Source organism: Podarcis bocagei (genome assembly GCF_964188305.1).
Source record: "Podarcis bocagei genome assembly, chromosome: 1".
NCBI lineage: Eukaryota > Metazoa > Chordata > Lepidosauria > Squamata > Lacertidae > Podarcis > Podarcis bocagei.
Window position 1 is genome coordinate 4,679,572 of NC_138125.1, and position 19,085 is coordinate 4,698,656.

At 45.9% G+C, this 19,085-nt stretch overlaps 1 protein-coding gene across 1 annotated transcript in view; it reads left to right on the top strand.

Annotated features, from left to right (window-relative positions):
- ERO1A (endoplasmic reticulum oxidoreductase 1 alpha) overlaps positions 1-19,085 on the top strand; it is a 37,597-nt gene that overhangs the window by 14,806 nt on the left and 3,706 nt on the right. The window contains exons 5-15 of the mRNA XM_081192824.1: positions 126-202; positions 1,306-1,379; positions 4,749-4,869; positions 7,612-7,658; positions 8,512-8,529; positions 10,140-10,166; positions 10,421-10,513; positions 12,276-12,522; positions 15,060-15,129; positions 16,870-16,956; positions 18,346-18,479. Of these exons, the coding sequence (XP_081048950.1) occupies positions 126-202; positions 1,306-1,379; positions 4,749-4,869; positions 7,612-7,658; positions 8,512-8,529; positions 10,140-10,166; positions 10,421-10,513; positions 12,276-12,522; positions 15,060-15,129; positions 16,870-16,956; positions 18,346-18,479 (995 nt within the window). The remainder of the gene's footprint in view (positions 1-125; positions 203-1,305; positions 1,380-4,748; positions 4,870-7,611; positions 7,659-8,511; positions 8,530-10,139; positions 10,167-10,420; positions 10,514-12,275; positions 12,523-15,059; positions 15,130-16,869; positions 16,957-18,345; positions 18,480-19,085) is intronic.

Consider the following 19,085-nt stretch of genomic DNA (forward strand, 5'->3'; position numbering starts at 1 on the left):
GGGTGGTCCGTGGGCCGGCTGGTAGCTTTCTTCTGCCTTGGTTGGGTTTGGTGACTCCTGGTGGCCTTCCCCACGGCAGTGGACTCTAATCAGCTTGAAAGCAAACCTGTTGTTTTGCTTTGCAGTATTCTGAAGCCGCTGCCCACCTCGCAGAGGACTGCGAAGAAGCTGAGAGACTTGGAGCCGTTGATGGATCCCTGAGGTGTGATGTCTTCATCTCGATAAACTGGGGCGGCCTGTGAGGCAGGGTAGCTGCTGGTGTTTATTAATCCCGAAAGCTGCAGAGACTTTCCTGCAAGCTCCCTTCTCGCTGGTTCGAATCCTACGGGCGCCTGAAGATCACAAAGGCGACAGGAAGCGTCCGAATCACACCTGCAAGGCCACAACTGCACTGCACACCTAAATCACTACGATACCATTTTATAAACAGTCATGTCTGCCTCCCAGAGAATCCTGGGAGTTTGTGCTGAGAGTTGTTCGGAGACCCCCTTTATTCCCCTCCCAGAGCTACAATTCCCAGAGTGGTTTAAACCACCACCACCATCATTTTTTATTTGTATGCCGCCTTTCCACAGTTAAAAAAACTGCTCAAGGCGGCTTACAGCATAACAAGATTTACATAATTACAATAAATAAACCACATCAGAAAAATACACAACCAAATGGGAAACAATTTCCACCTAAAACCAAAATTGTATAGTTGGAAGGGCCCACAAGGGTCACCTATAATGGTTATTTTATTATGATTATTTTACTATTAGGCTGTCTGTCATCATGTTTTTTATAAGGTTTTTCTGTAATGTGTTTTTAATGTTGTACAGCGCCCTGGGAACTTCTGGTACAGGGCAGTATATAAATTGAATGATAATGGTAATAGTAATTATTATTACAGATAGGTAGCCGTGTTGGTCTGCCATAGTCAAAATAAAAAAATTCCTTCCAGTAGCACCTTAAAGACCAACTAAGTTAGTTCTTGGTATGAGCTTTTGTGTGCATGCATTTCTGTGTATCTGAAGAAGTGTGCATGCACACGAAAGCTCATACCAAGAACTAACTTAGTTGGTCTTTAAGGTGCCACTGGAAGGAATTTTTTTATAGTAATTATTATTGTTGTTGTTGTTGTTACAGCCCTGTGCAATGTAGGAATATTTCGCCTACTTGGGGCTCGAATCTGTGCCCCTGAGATTAAGAGTTTCATCCTCTACCGAATGAGTTATTCCAATTGTTTTTAATATTATGTAATAATGCTATAACCTGGGACAAATGAAACATCTAGTGACAAATATTTTCTTGCTTGATTTGCAGTGAGGAAACGGCGAGGGCTGTGATTCGATGGACTCGGCACGATGATTCTGCAGACAGCTTTTGCGAAGTGGACGGTATTGGCTCTTGTGGTTTAACATGTTTCTGTCCCACCTTCCTCCCAAGTTGGGATATTTCCTGGGGTTTTTTTTGAACTCCTGCGCTTAACGCAGCTGGAAGAATTTTATTTTAAAAAACCCCAAATTCTTCTAGACTTGTGTTGCGTAAATAGGGACAGCAACATTATTTGTTTGTTTGTTGCCTTGTTGCTGTTGACATCGGCTTTAAAAAACCCTCGAATTAAACCTGGCTGGTGGAGGTGGGGGGACGTAAAAATGAAAAAGGAAGATGTGTGTGGAGAGAGAGAGAGAGAGCAGGGCAAAGACATAAATAGAGCTCATAAGTATTCCACATGCCCAGTCATGTGGGGCAAACAGTAGCTGTTCTCAGGCAATAGTCGTGCAGCGGTGAAACTCACTGCCACAGGAGACAGCGATGGCTAGCGAGCTGGATGGCTTTAAAAGGGAATTATGCAGATTCCTGCAGGAGGAAAGGGCTATCAATGGCTGTTGTTGTTTAGTCGTTTAGCCGTGTCCGACTCTTCGTGACCCCCTGGACCAGAGCACGCCAGGCACTCCTGTCTTCCACTGCCTCCCGCAGTTTGGTCAAACTCATGCTGGTAGCTTTGAGAACACTGTCCCACCATCTCGTCCTCTGTCGTCCCCTTCTCCTTGCGCCCTCCATCTTTCCCAACATCAGGGTCTTTTCCAGGGAGTCTTCTCATGAGGTGGCCAAAGTCTTGGAGCCTCAGCTTCAGGATCTGTCCTTCCAGTGAGCACTCAGGGCTGATTTCCTTAAGAATGGAGAGGTTGGATCTTCTTGCAGTCCATGGGACTCTCAAGAGTCTCCTCCAGCACCAGAATTCAAAAGCATCCATTCTTCGGCGATCAGCCTTCTTTATGGTCCAGCTCTCACTTCCATACATCACTACTGGGAAAACCACAGCTTTAACTATATGGGCCTTTGTTGAGGCAGCATAGTGTAGTGGTTAAGAGCGGTGGACTCGTAATCTGGTGAACCGGGTTCGATTCCCTGCTCCTCCACATGCAGCTGCTGGGTGACCTTGGGCTAGTAATTCAAAATATCAATGGCTACTAGCCAGAATAACTCTGCTCTGCTTCCACAGTTGGAGGCATTGATGCGTCTGAATGCTGGAAACCACAGGAAGAGAGAGTTTCTCCCGTGCTCAAATCCTGATTGCAGGTTTCCCACAGGCATTTGGCTGGCAGCTGCGAGAACAGGATCCTGGACTAGATAGTTCAGGGGTCTGCAACCTTTAAGACAAAAAGAGCCACTTGGACCCGTTTCTGAAGGGAAAAAACTGGGAGCCGCAAAACCATTGCGACATTTAAAACAAATATATCTCCAGAGCCGCGATCTGACAGCAGGTGGGAAGGTGACATTGGGACGGTGCGTGACTAACACACACACCGCCCCCATGCGACGTCACAGCCAGTACAGCGCCCGCCACAGTGAGGAGTGTCGGGGCGCACAATGTGCCTCCTTCCCTCGCTAGTATCCACCCCGGAGCCACGGCAAAGGTGTAAAAGAGCCACATGCGGCTCCGGAGCCGCGGGTTGCAGACCCCTGAGATAGGGCATTGGCCAGATTCAACAGGCTCTTCCTATGTTCATAAGAACATAGGGAATAACATATGAGATTTGGGTGGCGCACAGCGGCAAGAGTATTGTTCGCCCAGAAGTGGAAGCAAGAAGAAATTCCGACGAAAGAAGAATGGCAGACGAAATTAATGGACTATGCAGAATTGGACAAAATGACAGGAAGGATTCGAAACCTGCGGGACCAGAGATTTGCAGAAGATTGGAAGAAGTATATGAACTATCTGAAGAGCAATTGTAACCAACAAATTACGCTAGTAGGACTGCAAGAAGTTTTGTAAGGAGAAATATACGAAGTGTTACAAAGTAGAAAAAGAGAGAGATATTGGTTATGAGTTTTAAATGTAATAGGAGGAAACATAAGAAATGCATACTAAGAGATTAGATTGGGAAATTTTCAGGCAGGACGGATGGAAGTCAAAAAATTGAATAAGGTGTAAAAGTAAGTTTAATTATTGTTGAAAATGGTATGTTAAAAAAACTTAATAAAAAATTATATATATATATATATATATATATATATATATATATATATATATATGTAAAAATAGATTTGGGTGGCTCTGTGGTCTAAACCACTGAGCCTCTTGGGCTTGCCTATCAGAAGGTTGGCGGTTCGAATCTCCTCGACAGGGTGAGCTCCTGTTGCTCTGTCCCAGCTCCTGCCAGCCCTGCAGTTCGAAAGCATACCAGCGCAAGGAGATAAATAGGTACCACTGTGGCAGGAAAGTAAATAGCATTTCCATGCGCTCTGGCACTCATCATGGTCCCCTGTGTGCCCAGTAGCGGTTTAGTCCTTCTGGCCACATAACCCGGAAAACTGTCTGTGGATAAACGCCGGCTCTCTTGCCCTGAAAGCAAGATGAGTGCTGCAAGCCCATAGTCACCTTTGACTGGACTTAACCGTCCTGAGGTCCTTTACCTTTAGTTTTACCTATGGAGTATCCACAGCTTTACAGGGACGTGGGTGGCGCTCTGGGTTAAATCACAGAGCCTAGCACTTGCCGATCAGAAGGTTGGCGGTTCGAATCCCCGCGACGGGGTGAGCTCCCGTTGCTCGGTCCCTGCTCCTGCCAACCTAGCAGTTCGAAAGCACATCAAAGTGCAAGTAGATAAATAGGTACCGCTCTGGTGGGAAGGTAAACGGTGTTTCCGTGCGCTGCTCTGGTTCGCCAGAAACAGCTTAGTCCTGCTGGCCACATGACCTGGAAGCTGTACGCCGGCTCCCTCGGCCAATAAAGCGAGATGAGCGCCGCAACCCCAGAGTCAGTCACGACTGGACCTAATGGTCAGGGGTCCCTTTACCTTTATCCACAGCTTTACAGAGGTCAGTATCCTGTCCCTTTCTTGCAGACTGAAACTGTACAGCTCTGCAACGGAGATATCACATGAGTCTTCTTGCTTGAGCTCTCAGACCAGGCAATTTCAAAAGCAAGAAGGTTATTGGCTGGAGAACACATAGGAGCGAGGGAAGGGAGGAAATATGGGGACTGTTATTTACTTGCAGCTTCCCCCAAAGACAACCAACACAGTCCATAATCCTTGAAATGTTCCTAAAATGGAGTCTAAACCTTGGGCTGGTCACACTTCTCTGAAGTCTCTCAGCCCCACTCACCTCACAGAGTGTTTGTTGTGGGGGAGGAAGGGAAAGGAGATTGTGAGCTGCTTTGAGACTCCTTCGGGTAGTGATAAAGCGGGATATCAAATCCAAACTCCTCTTCTTCTTCTGTCTTTCTGATTAAAATACAGAAATGTCTTTTTTCTTAGATATCCAGTCTCCAGAAGCGGAGTATGTGGATTTGCTTCTCAATCCAGAACGTTACACGGGCTACAAGGGACCTGAAGCCTGGAAAATCTGGAACAGCATCTATGAAGAAAACTGTTTCAAGTAGGTTCCTTTTGAGTGGCTGGATTCTGAGATTTATTAAACTAAAAACACACACAAATCCTTTTACAGCCCATGGTTTTCTGCCATGGGGTTATTTGCTTGTTTATAAAATGCTTATTGCCCAATAATAGACTTTTTGCTATCAAAAAAGTGCATGTGCTCTGCATGTTTTTATTGGAAGCCTTGTCTATTCATATGAATGTGTATGAGGTTATATCCAATTGTATAAATTGTCTGTAATTTTTTATTCAAACAAACAAGTTCAAAGTAATAGTAAAAACAGTCATAAAAGCAGGAAGAATAAAATTACAGGATAATACTAATTAGAAGAAAAAGAAGAAGAGGTTGCATTTTATTTGAAATTGTATTTATATCTGTAACAGCTTTTGCTTGCTTTTATATATGCAATAGTTGTTTTATATTTTTATTGTATTTTGAGGTCGCTTCAAAATGCCTCCTAGGAAGTGATTTGTTAATTAATTAATTAATTACTAATGGATTGCATTTGCATTTGTAATAGCAATTATATTTTAAAGCGTTTAAAAATACATTGTAAATCATAAAAAAGCTTCTCGCCTGCCTCTCAAATCTGCTTTCTTAGATGACCTTTAACAAAAAAATTAACATCCGTACGAGAAATAAAAGCAAAAAACAAACTAATCCTAAAGCTGCAGTGAAAGCAGCCAAATTGCAAAAAGCCTACAGTGCCCGAAGACCCATAAAACATGCGCCCATAATTTTAAATGTTTCAGTAGGAAAATACAAAGAGCTCGGTTTAAAAGCTTGAACAAATAGGCTTTGGGCACCAGTGTAAAATGCTGTGATCATGGCAGGCGATAGGTTAAATGGTTAAGGGGAGGGTGTCCCAACTCCCAGGGGGCCACAGCCAAAAAGACCCTGCTGTTTGCTGCTGTTTGCCTTTCTTCCATAGACGCAGGTGTTGAATTAAGATGTCGAATGACTATCTTGACAACTGGGCAAGATTCACAGTGGGGAGTAAGCTGACCTTTGCTAACCTGGCACCCGCCATATTTTTTTGGACTACAACTCCCATCACCCCCAGCCAGCGCAGCAAAGGCTGCCGCAATAAGCAGACACTTTGCAGGCACCTGGCTCGCAATAATAATAATAATAATAATAATAATAATAATAATAATAATAATAATAATAATAATAATAATATAGTATTTATACCCTGCCATCTGGCTGAGTTTTCCCAGCCACTCTGGGCGGCTTCCAATCAAATGTTAAAAACAGTGCAGCATTAAATATTAAAAACTTCTCTGAACAGGGCTGTCTTCAGCTGTCTTTTAAAGATAGGATAGCTGCTTATTTCCTTCACATCTGGTGGTAGGGCATTCTACAGGGCCGGCGCCACTACTGAGAAGGCCCTCTGCCTGGTTCCCTGTAACCTCACATCTCGCAATGAGGGAACCGCCAGAAGGCCCTCGGCGCTGGATCTCAGTGTCCAGGCTGAACGATGGGGGTGGAGACGCTCCTTCAGGTATACAGGACCGAGGCCATTTAGGGCTTTCAAGGTCAGCACCAACACTTTGAATTGTGCTCGGAAACATACTGGGAGCCAATGCAGATCTCTCAGAACCGGTGTTATGTGGTCCCAGCGGCCACTCCCAGTCACCAGTCTAGCCGCTGAAGTTTAATTGCAGTTTCCGGGTCACCTTCAAAAGTAGCCCCACATAGAACGCATTGCAGTAGTCCAAAACATGGGCTTTGTAAGTCTGCGTTCTGAATTGCCTCTAGAAACGGACGAGATTCCTGTGAAGTTCTTTTAAAGAGTTGGCATGATGTGTTCCCTAACACATGATGGAAGGATTGTATCTCATCTGTGAAATATTGGAATTGTGTACAGATTACTTTTGCCTTCAGAGCTTAAGCCAAGGGTAGCCTAGGACGGGGCCTTTTCGGTGGTGGCACCCTGTTGGTGGAAAGCCACCTAAGCAGAGATGTACCTTTAGCAGGCTGTCTTTGGGCTTCTGGGAACAGTCAGCACAATTTTATTTCCCCGGCCTTTTTAGCAGAATGTTTGCTCTTTCCCACAGTCGATTGGCTTGTTTTAGTGATGGCTTTTTATTAGAGATCGTTTCTTTTCTTTTCCCCCCCAAATAATATTTATTATTTTCAGTAGATAAACATTGTTTAAAAAAAGATTAACAATAATAAAAACAAAGAATAAAAGAAAAAGAGAAAAAAGAAAAAAGATACATACAGCATATTACCACTTAATTAATTAAAATTAAATACCATCCATCTTCATAAACATAGTATTTGACTTCCTCGAATCTCTTCCATCCGAATTTCTTAGTAATTATATGTAGCAGTTTCCAATATCAGTGTTTCAAAAGACCATAGCACAGTCCTAATCATATTACATAACTTTCTTTATTGTACATTTTCTTATTTATAAATTTAATTCCAGTTTAATCCTAGGCCTAATTGTTCCTTTCAAGTGGTTACATATCTTTAATATTACAATATTTATTCAAATAGTCTTTAAATTTCTTCCAGTCTTCTTGGTGTTCCTCTTCTTTCTGGTCGTGGATTCTCCCGGTGAGATCAGCCAGCTCCATAAAATCCATCATCTTCATTATTAGAGATCGTTTCTGGGGGGGAAATGTATGTCACCTGGAAATCTGATGGAATGGTGGGGTACAAATGTTTTTTAAAAAAAATTAAAGCACCCTTTTGATTTATTTATTTTTTAAATACTTCTTTGTCTCCTAGACCTCAGTCCGTAAAAAGGCCTTTAAATCCCTTGGCTTCTGGAAGAGGTGAGTTCATATTTTGTTTGACACTGCCTGCTTGATGTTGCTGTTGCTGTAAAACCAGTTTTTATAGAAATACAGTTTAAAAAAAAAATTGGGGAAAGCAGCTGATACAAATGAGAGAACGGTTAAAGAGCCTGAAGATTTTGCCAGGTGTGCAGAAAGATAGCGAGGAATGTGGTTTGGAATTAGCCGCAGATTTCGGAATCCCCGGGTTTATCAATTTTCATTGAACCAAAAAGTAGAGTTTCTAGTCCCTGTGGATGCAAATCTAGACTTGAAAAGTACAGTGGTGCCTCGCAAGATGAAAAGAATCCGTTCTGTGATTCTCTTCGTCTAGCGGTTTTTTCGTCTTGCGAAGCAAGCCCATTGACGGATTAGCAGATTAGCGCTATTAGCGGCTTTTAGTGGCTTATCGGCTTATCGGATCAGCTGATAAGCGGTTTAGAAAAAGGGGGGGAAGGAAAAAAACCCGCAGGAACATTGTCGTCTTGCGAAGCAAGCCCATAGGAAATTCATTTTGCGAATCACCTCCAAAACGGAAAACTCTTTCGTCTAGCGGGTTTTCCGTCTTGCGAGGCATTCGTCTTGCGGGGCACCACTGTATGCTGGCAATGGCTGTGTAGTGGCTGCATAAGATTCCCCATTATGGTAGGATACAGTCAAATAAGACAGGAAATGCAAATTTGTATGATAATGCAGGACTGGGATGCAGAATTTTAATACCTTATAATGCAGAATACACTTAGTCCTCGTTTTAGGTGGTCAGCCAAATAATCTAGACATGCAGGGGGAAGTTGTCGCTCCTTTTTGAAAGTGTAGTGTGAGTGGTAACATTATCTTTTTCTTAAATTTGCAGCTGCAGGAGAAAATGAAGGTGAGTCTCTCTCCAGCTGGGGCCACAAAGGACAAATTTCACGGAGGACAGAAAGCCTAGTTCCTGCTGTCAATTAATTCCATGTTCCATATTATTTCAACATAACTTTGAAATAAACAACTTATATCAAGTAAAGTAATATTCAATAATCCATTAGAATACAATAAAAAGGTAAAGGAGCCCTGACCGTTAAGTCCAGTCGCGGACGACTCTGGGGTTGCAGCGCTCATCTCGCTTTATTGGCCGAGGGAGCCGGCGTTTGTCTGCAGACAGCTTTCCAGGTCATGTGGCCAGCAGGACTAAACCGCTTCTGGTGAACCAGAGCAGCGCACGGAAACGCCGTTTACCTTCCCGCTAGAAAGCGGTCCCTATTTATCTACTTGCACTTTGACGTGCTTTCGAACTGCTAGGTTGGCAGAAGCTGGTACTGAGCAATGGGAGCTCACTCCATTGCAGGGATTTGAACCACCAACCTTACGATCTGTCCGCGAATGGTCTGGGAACCGGCGTGTTTTTACATGAGTAGAATGTGTCCTTTTATTTAAAATGCACCTCTGGGTTATTTGTGGGGCATAGGAATTCGATCATTTTTTTTCCTTTTCAAAATATAATCCGGCCCCCCACAAGGTCTGAGGGACAGTGGACCGGCCCCCTGCTGAAAAAGTTTGCTGACCCCTGATATATAATGTCTGTGGCAGCAACTCTGTTATGAAGCCTCCTAGAGCTGGAGAGTGAGGGGCGAGGCAGGTGGAAAAAGCCATCGCTTGATGGCCAGCACAAAGCCTCTCTCCCCGGCTCCCATCGCGCTTGACCACTGGCCATGCCAGCTGCGGCCGATGGCAGTTGGACGCCAGCAGCATCTAGAAGCACCAGGGAAGTTGGAAGTCAGGTTTATAATCTGCGGCCAAAGACCCCTTCGGTCTGAATCCTAGCAGGGCTGTTGTGTTTAGCCCAGCCTTTTCCAACTTGGAGCTGCACTCACTGTGGCTGATGGGACTTGTAGTCAATAATAATAATAATAATAATAATAATAATAATAATAATAATAATAATAATAATAATAATAATAATAATTTGTTATTTATACCCTGCCCGTCTGGCCGGGCCTCCCCAGCCACTCTGGGCGGCTTCCAACAAAAGATTAAAATACAGTAGTCCATCAAGCATTAAAAGCTTCCCTAAACAGGGCTGCCTTCAGATGTCTTCTAAAAGTCTGGTGACATCTGGTGGGAGGGCGTTCCACAGGGCAGGTGCCACTACCGAGAAGGCCCTCTGCCTGGTTCCCTGTAACTTGGCTTCTCGCAGTGAGGGAACCGCCAGAAGGCCCTCGGAGCTGGACCTCAGTGTCCGGGCTGAACGATGGGGGTGGAGACGCTCCTTCAGGTCTACAGGGCCGAGGCCATTTAGGGCTTTCAAGGTCAACACCAACACTTTGAATTGTGCTCGGAAACGTACTGGGAGCCAGTGTAAAATATCTGAAAGAGGCAGGAGGTTGACAGAGGCCAATTACAACCTCTGCTTTGCATGCAACAAATGTGATTTTTTTTAAACATTCACCTTTCTCTCATGGAAGAATCTTCCTGACTATTGTCTTGTTTCTGTATTTCCAGGGAACATGTTTTACAGCTGGCTGCAAGGTAACCACCTTTTCCTGTTTGCTTCGCTCTCGATAACCAAGGCAATATCGTATTATTTATTACAACGCTGTTATTAGTAGCATTAGCATTATTTTAACGTATTACCTACCCTTCTTCCAAACTGCAGATTGCATGAGTTTAAAACACAGTTTAGAAACCTACGCTGCATTTATTCCATTGCCCAATTTTTATACTCTCAGCTGCAGGTGTGCTCCCTTCGTTTCTTTTTCAATATCTCTGAATATTTCTTGCAGGTGTCTGTGTGGAGAAGAGGGCTTTCTACAGGCTCATTTCGGGCCTCCATGCCAGCATTAACATCCATCTCAGCGCCAGGTACCTTTTGGAAGGTACTGCATTCTAATTTCTTTGGGGAGGCGATTGTTTTTTTGCTTGTTTTGCTGTTACTTATTTTGTGTGCAGGAGCGTCCTGCAGCCAAACTGGAAGCTGCGCTGGACCTTTCAGCTTCCGAAAATCGTTTGAAAACTGGAACACTCACTTCCGGGTTTCGATCGTTCAGGAGCCAAGGCGCTCGGCTTCCAAGGTATGACTGTATAGTTGTACCTCGGAAGTCAAACGGAATGCCTTCCGGAAGTCCGTTCGACTTCCAAAATGTTCAGAAACCAAGGTGCGGCTTTCGATTGGCTGCAGGAAGCTCCAATCGGAAGCCAAGTCGGATGTTTGGGTTTCAAAGAACATTCGCAAACCGCAACACTCGGTTTGCGGCATTCGGGAGCCAAAACATTCGACTCACAAGGCATTCGCGAACCAAGGTATGAGTGTATATAAATTTTAATAATAATAATAATAATAATAATAATAATAATAATAATAATAATAATAATAATAATAGAGTCATACCTCGGGTTACAGCTGCTTCAGGTTGCGTTTTTTTGGGTTGCGGACTGCCAAAACCCGGAAGTACTGGAACGGATTACTTCCAGGTCTTGGCAGTCGCACATGCGCAGAAGCGCTAAATCGCACTTTGCGCATGCCCAGAAACGCCAAATCACAACCGGCGCGTGTGCAGACGCGGGTTGCGAACGTGCATCCCGCACGGATCACTTTCGCAACCTGAGTGTCCACTGTACAGTGGTACCTCGGTTTAAGGACAGTCCTGTTTGAGAGCAATTCGGTTTACGAACTCCGCAAAACCAGAAGTAGTGTCCTGGTTTGCGAACTTACTTTGGTCTAAGAAGGGAATCCAAACCAAGGCCTTATTAGGGAAAGCGTGCCTCAGTTTAAGAATGGTTTCAGTTTAAGAACGGATTTCCGGAATGGATTAAGTTTGTAAACTGAGGTACCACTGCAATAGTAATAGTAATAGTAATAGTAATAGTAATATTTTTTATTTATACCCCGCTCTCCCCGGCCAGAGCCAGGCTCAGGGTGGCTAACACCAGTAAAATTACAGTAAAAACATAATACAGTGGTGCCTCGCAAGACGAAATTAATTCGTTCCGCAAGTTTTTTCTTCTTGCGAGTTTTTCGTCTTGCGAAGCACGGTTTCCCATAGGAATGCATTGAAAATCAATCAATGCGTTCCTATGGAGACCGTCCGGGGACAGAGGGGAAGCGCCGCTCTGTCTCCTCTTTTGAAGCAAGGGGCGGAGAGGAGAAGATCGCTTCTCCCCGTTGCAGCCCCTTGGTTCAAAAGTGGTCCGGGGAGAGAGCTTGCGGGGCTGGCAAGCTCTGTCCCCGAAGCTTGCGGGGCTGGCAACGGGGAGAAGCAATCTTCTCCCCGCCGCCCCTTGCTTCAAAAGAGGTCCGGGGACAGCGGAGAAGACGCGCTGCGCTTCCCGCTGTCCCCGGAGCTTGCGGGGCAAGCTTCGTTTTGCGAAGCAAGCCCATAGGGAAATTCGTCTTGCGAAGCAACTCGAAAACGAAAAAACCTTTCGTTTTGCGAGTTTTTCGTCTCGCGAAGCGTTCGTCTTGCGGGGCACCACTGTTGGGTGAAAAATCCAATTTAAAATACAGGTTAAAATGCAATTTAAATGCAGCCTCATTTTAAAAGTAGCCCATAGATCAAAACCCTAAGGGGAGGGAATGTTCCACATACTTCCAAGAAGGCTGAGAGTCCTTTGACGCCTTTCCTTTTTCCTTTCCCCAAGACACGTGGGCAGCCGAGCGTTGGGGCCACAACATCACGGAGTTCCAGCAGCGCTTTGATGAGGTCCTGACTCAGGGCGAGGGTCCCAGGCGGCTCAAGAATCTCTACTTCCTCTACCTGATAGAGCTGCGAGCCCTGTCCAAAGCCCTTCCGTACTTCCAGCGCCCCGATTTCCAGCTGTTCACGGGGGCCGAAAGCCAGGATGAAGAAACCAAGAGCCGCCTTTTGGAAATCCTGCATTTAACCAAGCAAGTGACTTTGGCTTGAGGTCTCTTGGGTGGGAGGGGTTGGGGGGTGTCTTGAGGAAGGGGGAGGTGGCAGCAAGCTCTTTTGCCTGCTTTTTTACAATAATTTTTATTAGTTTTCAATTACAGTCCAATAATAGCCTCATTATAAAGGTAAAGGGACCCCTGACCATTAGGTCCAGTCGTGGCCGATTCTGGGGTTGCGGCGCTCATCTCGCTTTATTGGCCGAGGGAGCCGGCATACAGCTTCCGCGTCATGTGGCCAGCATAACTAAGCCGCTTCTGGCGAACCAGAGCAGCGCACGGAAACGCTGTTTACCTTCCCGCCGGAGTGGTACCTATTGATCTACTAGCACTTTGTGCTTTCAAACTGCTAGGTTGGCAGGAGCAGGGACCGAGCAACGGGAGCTCACCCCGTCACGGGGATTCGAACCGCCGACCTTCTGATCGGCAAGTCCTAGGCTCTGTGGTTTAACCCACAGTGCCACCCACACCCCTTTAGCCTCATTATAGCAATGCCATATTACAATACAATTGCTAATACCAATCATTCACATACCCCACCCCATGTGCTAGAATTGATGGTTTGATGATATTCTTTATTTCTGCGTTCTAAAATCTTATTAATTTCAATTACACTCCAGTCGAGAAAACAATCACTTAGACAACAACTGCAATATTAACAGCTTCCATTCGTGTCGACACATTAAATGGTTTATGAAACTACAAATGAGGCACTGAAAACTAAATCCTTCTTCTTCCTGTGTGTGGCAATTATTCTGTCTGTGACATTTCTTCCTGTCAAGCTATTTTGCTTTATGTGTGTGTTTTTCTCGGTGTGCAGAATTTGAATTACCTGGATGTAGTGATAGATTTCAGGTTGGTGACGACATATTGCCACCTGTCTCATACGTGATGGGGCTTGCCCTCCCTCTGCTGCCAAATCTGTTCCAGAGGGACTCCCAATCCTCAAGAGCAGATTTGGGGGTTGGTTGGTGTAAGGGGACTGCAGGGGGAGTGAGAACAGGCTAGTAAGGGCTGACATGGTAGAAATTTATAAAATTATACATGGCCTGGAGAAATATAATCACAATTATAATTTATTATTTGTACCCCGCCCATCTGGCTGGGTTTCCCCAGCCGCTCTGGGTGGCTTCCAACAAAAATACATTAAAATGTCACACATTAAAAACTTCCCTGAACAAGGCTGCCTTCACATGTCTTCTAAAAGTCTGGTAGTTGTTCTTCTCTTTGACATCTGGCGGGAGAGCGTTCCACAGGGCGGGTGCCACTACCGAGAAGGCCCTCTGCCTGGTTCCCTGTAACTTGGTTTCTCGCAGCGAGGGAACCGCCAGAAGACCCTCAGAGCTGGACCTCCGGGTAGAACGATGGGGGTGGAGACGCTCCGTCAGGTATCCTGGGCCGAGGCCGTTTAGGGCTTTAAAGGTCAGCACCAACACTTTGAATTGTGCTTGGAAACATACTGGGAGCCAGTGTAGGTCTTTCAAGACCGGTGTTATATGGTCTCGGCGGCCGCTCCCAGTCACCAGTCTAGCTGCCGCATTCTGGATTAGTTGTTTCTGGGTCACCTTCAAAGGTAGCCCCACGTAGAACGCATTGCAGTAGTCCAAGCAGGAGATAACCAGAGCATGCACCACTTTGGCAAAACAGTCTGCGGGTAGGGAGGGTCTCATCCTGCCTACCAGATGGAGCTGATAAACAGCTGCCCTGGGCACAGAATTGACCTGCGCCTCCATGGACAGCTGAGAGTCCAGAATGACTCCCAGGCTGCACGCCTGGTCCTTCAGGGGCCCAGTTACCCCATTCAGGACCAGGGAGTCCTCCCCACCAGTCCGCGGGCAGAGAAGTTTTTCTCCTCCTAACACTAGAACTGAACCTGAATGTTGGAAAATTCAGGACAGAGGAAAGAAAAACCCTTCTCGCAGTGCTGAGTTAAACTGTGGAACTCCCTCCCACTGGAAGCAGCGATGGCCACGGACTTGGATGGCTTTAAAAGAGGATTGGGCAAATTCCAGAGGAGGGGGCTATTGATGACTTCTAGCCAGGGTGGCTCTTTTCTGTCTCCCCGGTTGACGGCAGCAATGCTTCTCAACACCAGCTGCTGGATACCCCAGGAGGGGTGAGATGGTCTTGAGTTCGAATCCTGATTCCTAACTTCCTACAGATATCTGCCTGGCCCCTGTGAGAAGAGGATAATGGACTATGAGGGGACATTGGCTTGACCCTGCAGGCTCTTTTTATGTTTTTAAGCAACTAAACAGCACAGCAAATAGATAGGCTAACTTGCAGTTTTTTAATGTCTCCGAAGGTATTGATTTTATACAGTGCTTTAAAAAAAAATGTTTAGGGGTTCTCTCATTTTCCTGCTCATATTGAAATACTGCCCTCAATGAGGCCAAACTTCGATTCACAAAATGTTTAGGGGTATGCGTATCCCCCCAGAAAAAAGCACTGTTTTTTTGTAAATGGCATGTCAACGAAGGACTCCAATTATAAACGATGTTTCGTTTCCTCTTTAGATCGTTCCCTTTGCACTTCAACGAAAATTCGCTCTTTGCTGGGAGCCAAAAAGAAGCGGCTAAATTGAAGGTAAGATTCTGTCTCTGGTGGCAAACAAAACACTTTTTTTTTGGGGGGGTGGCATTTCCCATTTGCACAGCAGAATTTACTGTGTCTCTGCTGCAATTATGGCAGTGATCGTTATGTGAAGCTCATATGTATAGGAGGTGACGTCTTGTACTCTGACTGCAGAAACTAGTGTGACGTTACTGTAAGGTTACCAGATTTTTTTTTCAAAGAATCTGGGGACACTTTTTTTTTAAAAAAACACACATTTATTTAAAAAAAGTTTTTGGTTTTGTTTTTTTAAAAAATAAGAATAATATCTTCTCTTCTGTGGTCTCCTCTATTGCGCTGCCTTCCTCTGGGTCCCAGCCTGCTCTCTTGGGAGCGCTAGCCACCGTGGAGTAGTCTCGGATTGGGCCTGGGCTTGGCCACGTGTCCTTGCCCTCCCAGTGCTCTCCTACCTCTCCCCTCTTTTTTCTCCTTCCTCTTTCTCTCTCTTCCTTCTCCTTCTCCTCTCCTCCTTCTCCCTGCCTCAACTCCGGGGTTTTCCTGGCCCCGGAGCGCCGCTGGGCAGTTGGACGGGCGGCCAGGCGCTCTCGCTCCCGGTTCAATTTGGGTCGCGGGGGTGTGTGTGTGTCAGCAGTTCCCCCAGTTGACACGCCGGGCGTCCCCGGTTCCCCTTCGGCAGTGACATCAGTCAGCAGCCTGGAGCCAGCCTGGTAGCGCAGTTGGCTCTGGCTGGCTTCAGGAGCTGCTCGCTGCCGTGGTGCCCGCCATTTTGCCTTGCTGGAAGTCCCCTAATAATAATAACAATAATAATAATAATTCATTATTTATATCCCGCCCATCTGGTGTGTCTTGTGCCGTTGAACCACTCATGTAACATTCATTCCGTACTAATAAATCTACAACACTTAAAATATAAATCCGGGGACATTAAATGAAATCCGGGGACTGTCCCCGGGAAAACGGGGACGTCTGGTACCCATATGTTGCTGAATATTCCATCGGCACCTTGGGGCAGCAGGGAGCCGTCGTTGATGAAATGTTCCATGTCCAACTTATGTGAGGGAAGTGTAGCTGTCAGAGGCCACAGCAGGAGCTGGGGGGGGGGGAGTCTGGAAATTCCAAAAGGTGTGGACTTCAAGGGGCAGGAAGTCTAGGGCAGCCTGCAGCCCAGGGGTGTCAGGGCAGAGGGAAAGATGGGAGAAAGGGGTTGGCAGAGAGACAAAGATTTTCAACTCTATTCTCACTCCACTGCTCTCAAGTGGCCCCCTGATGGACTGCTCCAAAGGAATGTGGCCTTTGACAGAAAATAAGGCCCCCACACCAGGTCTAGAGGCAGGTTAGTCAACGGAAAGGGGGGTGAGGTAAACAAGGGAGGTGCCTAAAATTTAAAGAGAAAAGATAATTCTTTCATATCTGGTTTGTAAAATCACAGCAGTAGCTCGGACTGGCAAGTCCTAAAGGGGCAGAGAAGTGTGCTTGTATGTGTTGAATTCCCGCACGTTTATACGAACCAAATGTAACCGAGGGACTCCAAAATGGATTCTGCATATGGCAGGGTTTTTAATCGTCAGCATGGATTTTGTGTGTGAAATCACTTCCAAGATATTTCATGGGAAGTGATTCATGAAAGGAATGAATTAATTAACAGAAACTAAAGATCCCAACTTGGAGTTTCTTAGTGATCGGGTGAAAGACAAACCAGTGGACTGCTTTCTAACGACATTTTTTTCTCTCTTTCCCTCCTTGCCAAACCAGGAAGAATTTAGACTCCATTTTAGGAACATTTCAAGGATTATGGACTGTGTTGGTTGCATCAAATGCCGTCTTTGGGGAAAGCTGCAAGTAAGTAACAGTCCCCATCTTTCCTTCCTTCCCTCGCTCCTCACAAAGATTTTTCATTCCTTTGCATATTTACTGCAGGCTAATGCACACAGGAGGGACGCGGGTGGCGCTGTGGGTTAAACCACAGAGCCTAGGACTTGCCGATCAGAAGGTCAGCGGTTCGAATCCCCGCGACGGGGTGAGCTCCCGTTGCTCTGTCCCTGCTCCTGCCAACCTAGCAGTTCGAAAGCACGTCAAAGTGCAAGTAGATAAATAGGTACCGCTCCAGCGGGAAGGTAAACGGCGTTTCCGTGCGCTGCTCTGGTTCACCAGAAGCGGCTTAGTCCTGCTGGCCACATGACCCAGAAGCTGCACGCCGGCTCCCTCGGCCAAGAAAGCGAGATGAGCACCGCAACCTCAGAGTCATCCGCGACTGGACCTAATGGTCAGCGGTCCCTTTACCTTTGCCTTTAATGCACACAGGTATAGTCTGCTAAGAACTTAAAAGTTTTGTTGTTGATCATCGCAAGCCACTCTGGGAACCTGTTTTGGCTGAAGGGCAAATACTTCAATTTTTAATACTTAAAATAAGGCTTCCCTATCCTGGTGCTGTCCAGATGTTGTTTGACTATCACAGAATTATAGAATTATGGAACTGAAAGGGACCTTGAGGGTCATCTAGCTCAGTGTTCCCCAACCTTGGGCCTCCAGCTGTTTTTGGACTACAACTCCCATCATCCCTCGCTAGCAAGACCAGTGGTCAAGGATGATGGGAATTGTAGTCCAAAAACAGCTGGAGGCCCAAGGTTGGGGAACACTGATCTAGCTCAGGCATAGGGAAACTCCAGCCCTCCAGATGTTTGGACTACAATTCCCATCATCCCTGACCACTGGTCCTGTTAGCTAGGGATGATGGGAACTGTAGTCCCAAACATCTGGAAGGCCGGAGTTTGCCTATGCCTGAATTCTAGTCCAACCCCCTGCAATATGCAGGAATCTCAGCTAAAGCATCCATGACAGATGTCCATCCAGCCTCTTAAAAACCTCTAAGGAAGGAGAATCTTATCACCCCCCGAAGGAGACCATTCCACTATCAAACAGCTCTTACTGTCAGAATATTTTTCCTGATGTATAGTTGAAATCTCCTTTCTTGTAACTTGAATCCATTGGGCTGAGGTGCTTTCTTCCAGATCAGGAGAATACAAGTCCTATAATTCCTTACTCTTTAGCCATTCTTGCTAGGGATGATGGGAGTTTAAGGTTATAGCCAGGGGTGGAGATCCTCAAGGCCAAGGACTGAGTGTGGCCCTCTATGCCCCTATCTGGCCCTTGGAATTCTCCCCAGGCCACACCCCTTCATTGGCCCTGGACAGGTAGACGTAACCCAATTCTTGTTCCCGTTGTGTACAGACTCAGGGCTTGGGAACAGCTCTGAAGATCCTGTTTTCTGAAAGCCTGATAGAAAACATGCCAGAGAAAGGACCCTCGCCCAAATTCCATCTAACGAGGCAGGAAATTGTGTCCCTCTTCAACGCCTTTGGAAGGTGAGTGTGAGGTTTTGTGTCTGGAAACCTGCAGCTTCAACATAGTTTTGCGCATGCAAAAACCGGAGACCCCAATTTGCTTGGAATTTTATGCAAGGTTATATACGGGAACTTGTATCCGCTCAGGCTGTGTATTCATCCCTTGGATGGGCTCTGCCTGCACTGTTTCAGGCATATTACCGTACTTTTATGTTTATAAGACGCCCCCTATTTTGGGACTCAAAATTAAGAAAATGGGGGGAGATTGCCCAGAGTTGTTGAGATTTTGGGGGGGGGGTGCCAAAAAACGCTCGCGCGATGCAGAAGCCTCCAATCATATTTTTGCTCGCCGCCTCTTCTTATACACGGAAAAGTATGGTAATCTGCAAACATAGGACTAGGAACATGCTCGTTTTTTTCAAAAAAGCAGCCGATCAACGGCCCATTTGCCATAGCAGCCACCAATCGCCTGCACTAACGCCAGTGACAATCTACAGCTCGCGGCAGGAAACAATCCACCGTCCCCCCTCTGCACTACATGTGTATAAGACGACCCCAATTTTTTAACGCTACTGTAACGTAAAAAAAAAACCTCGTCTTATACACGGAAAAGTATGGTAATCTGCA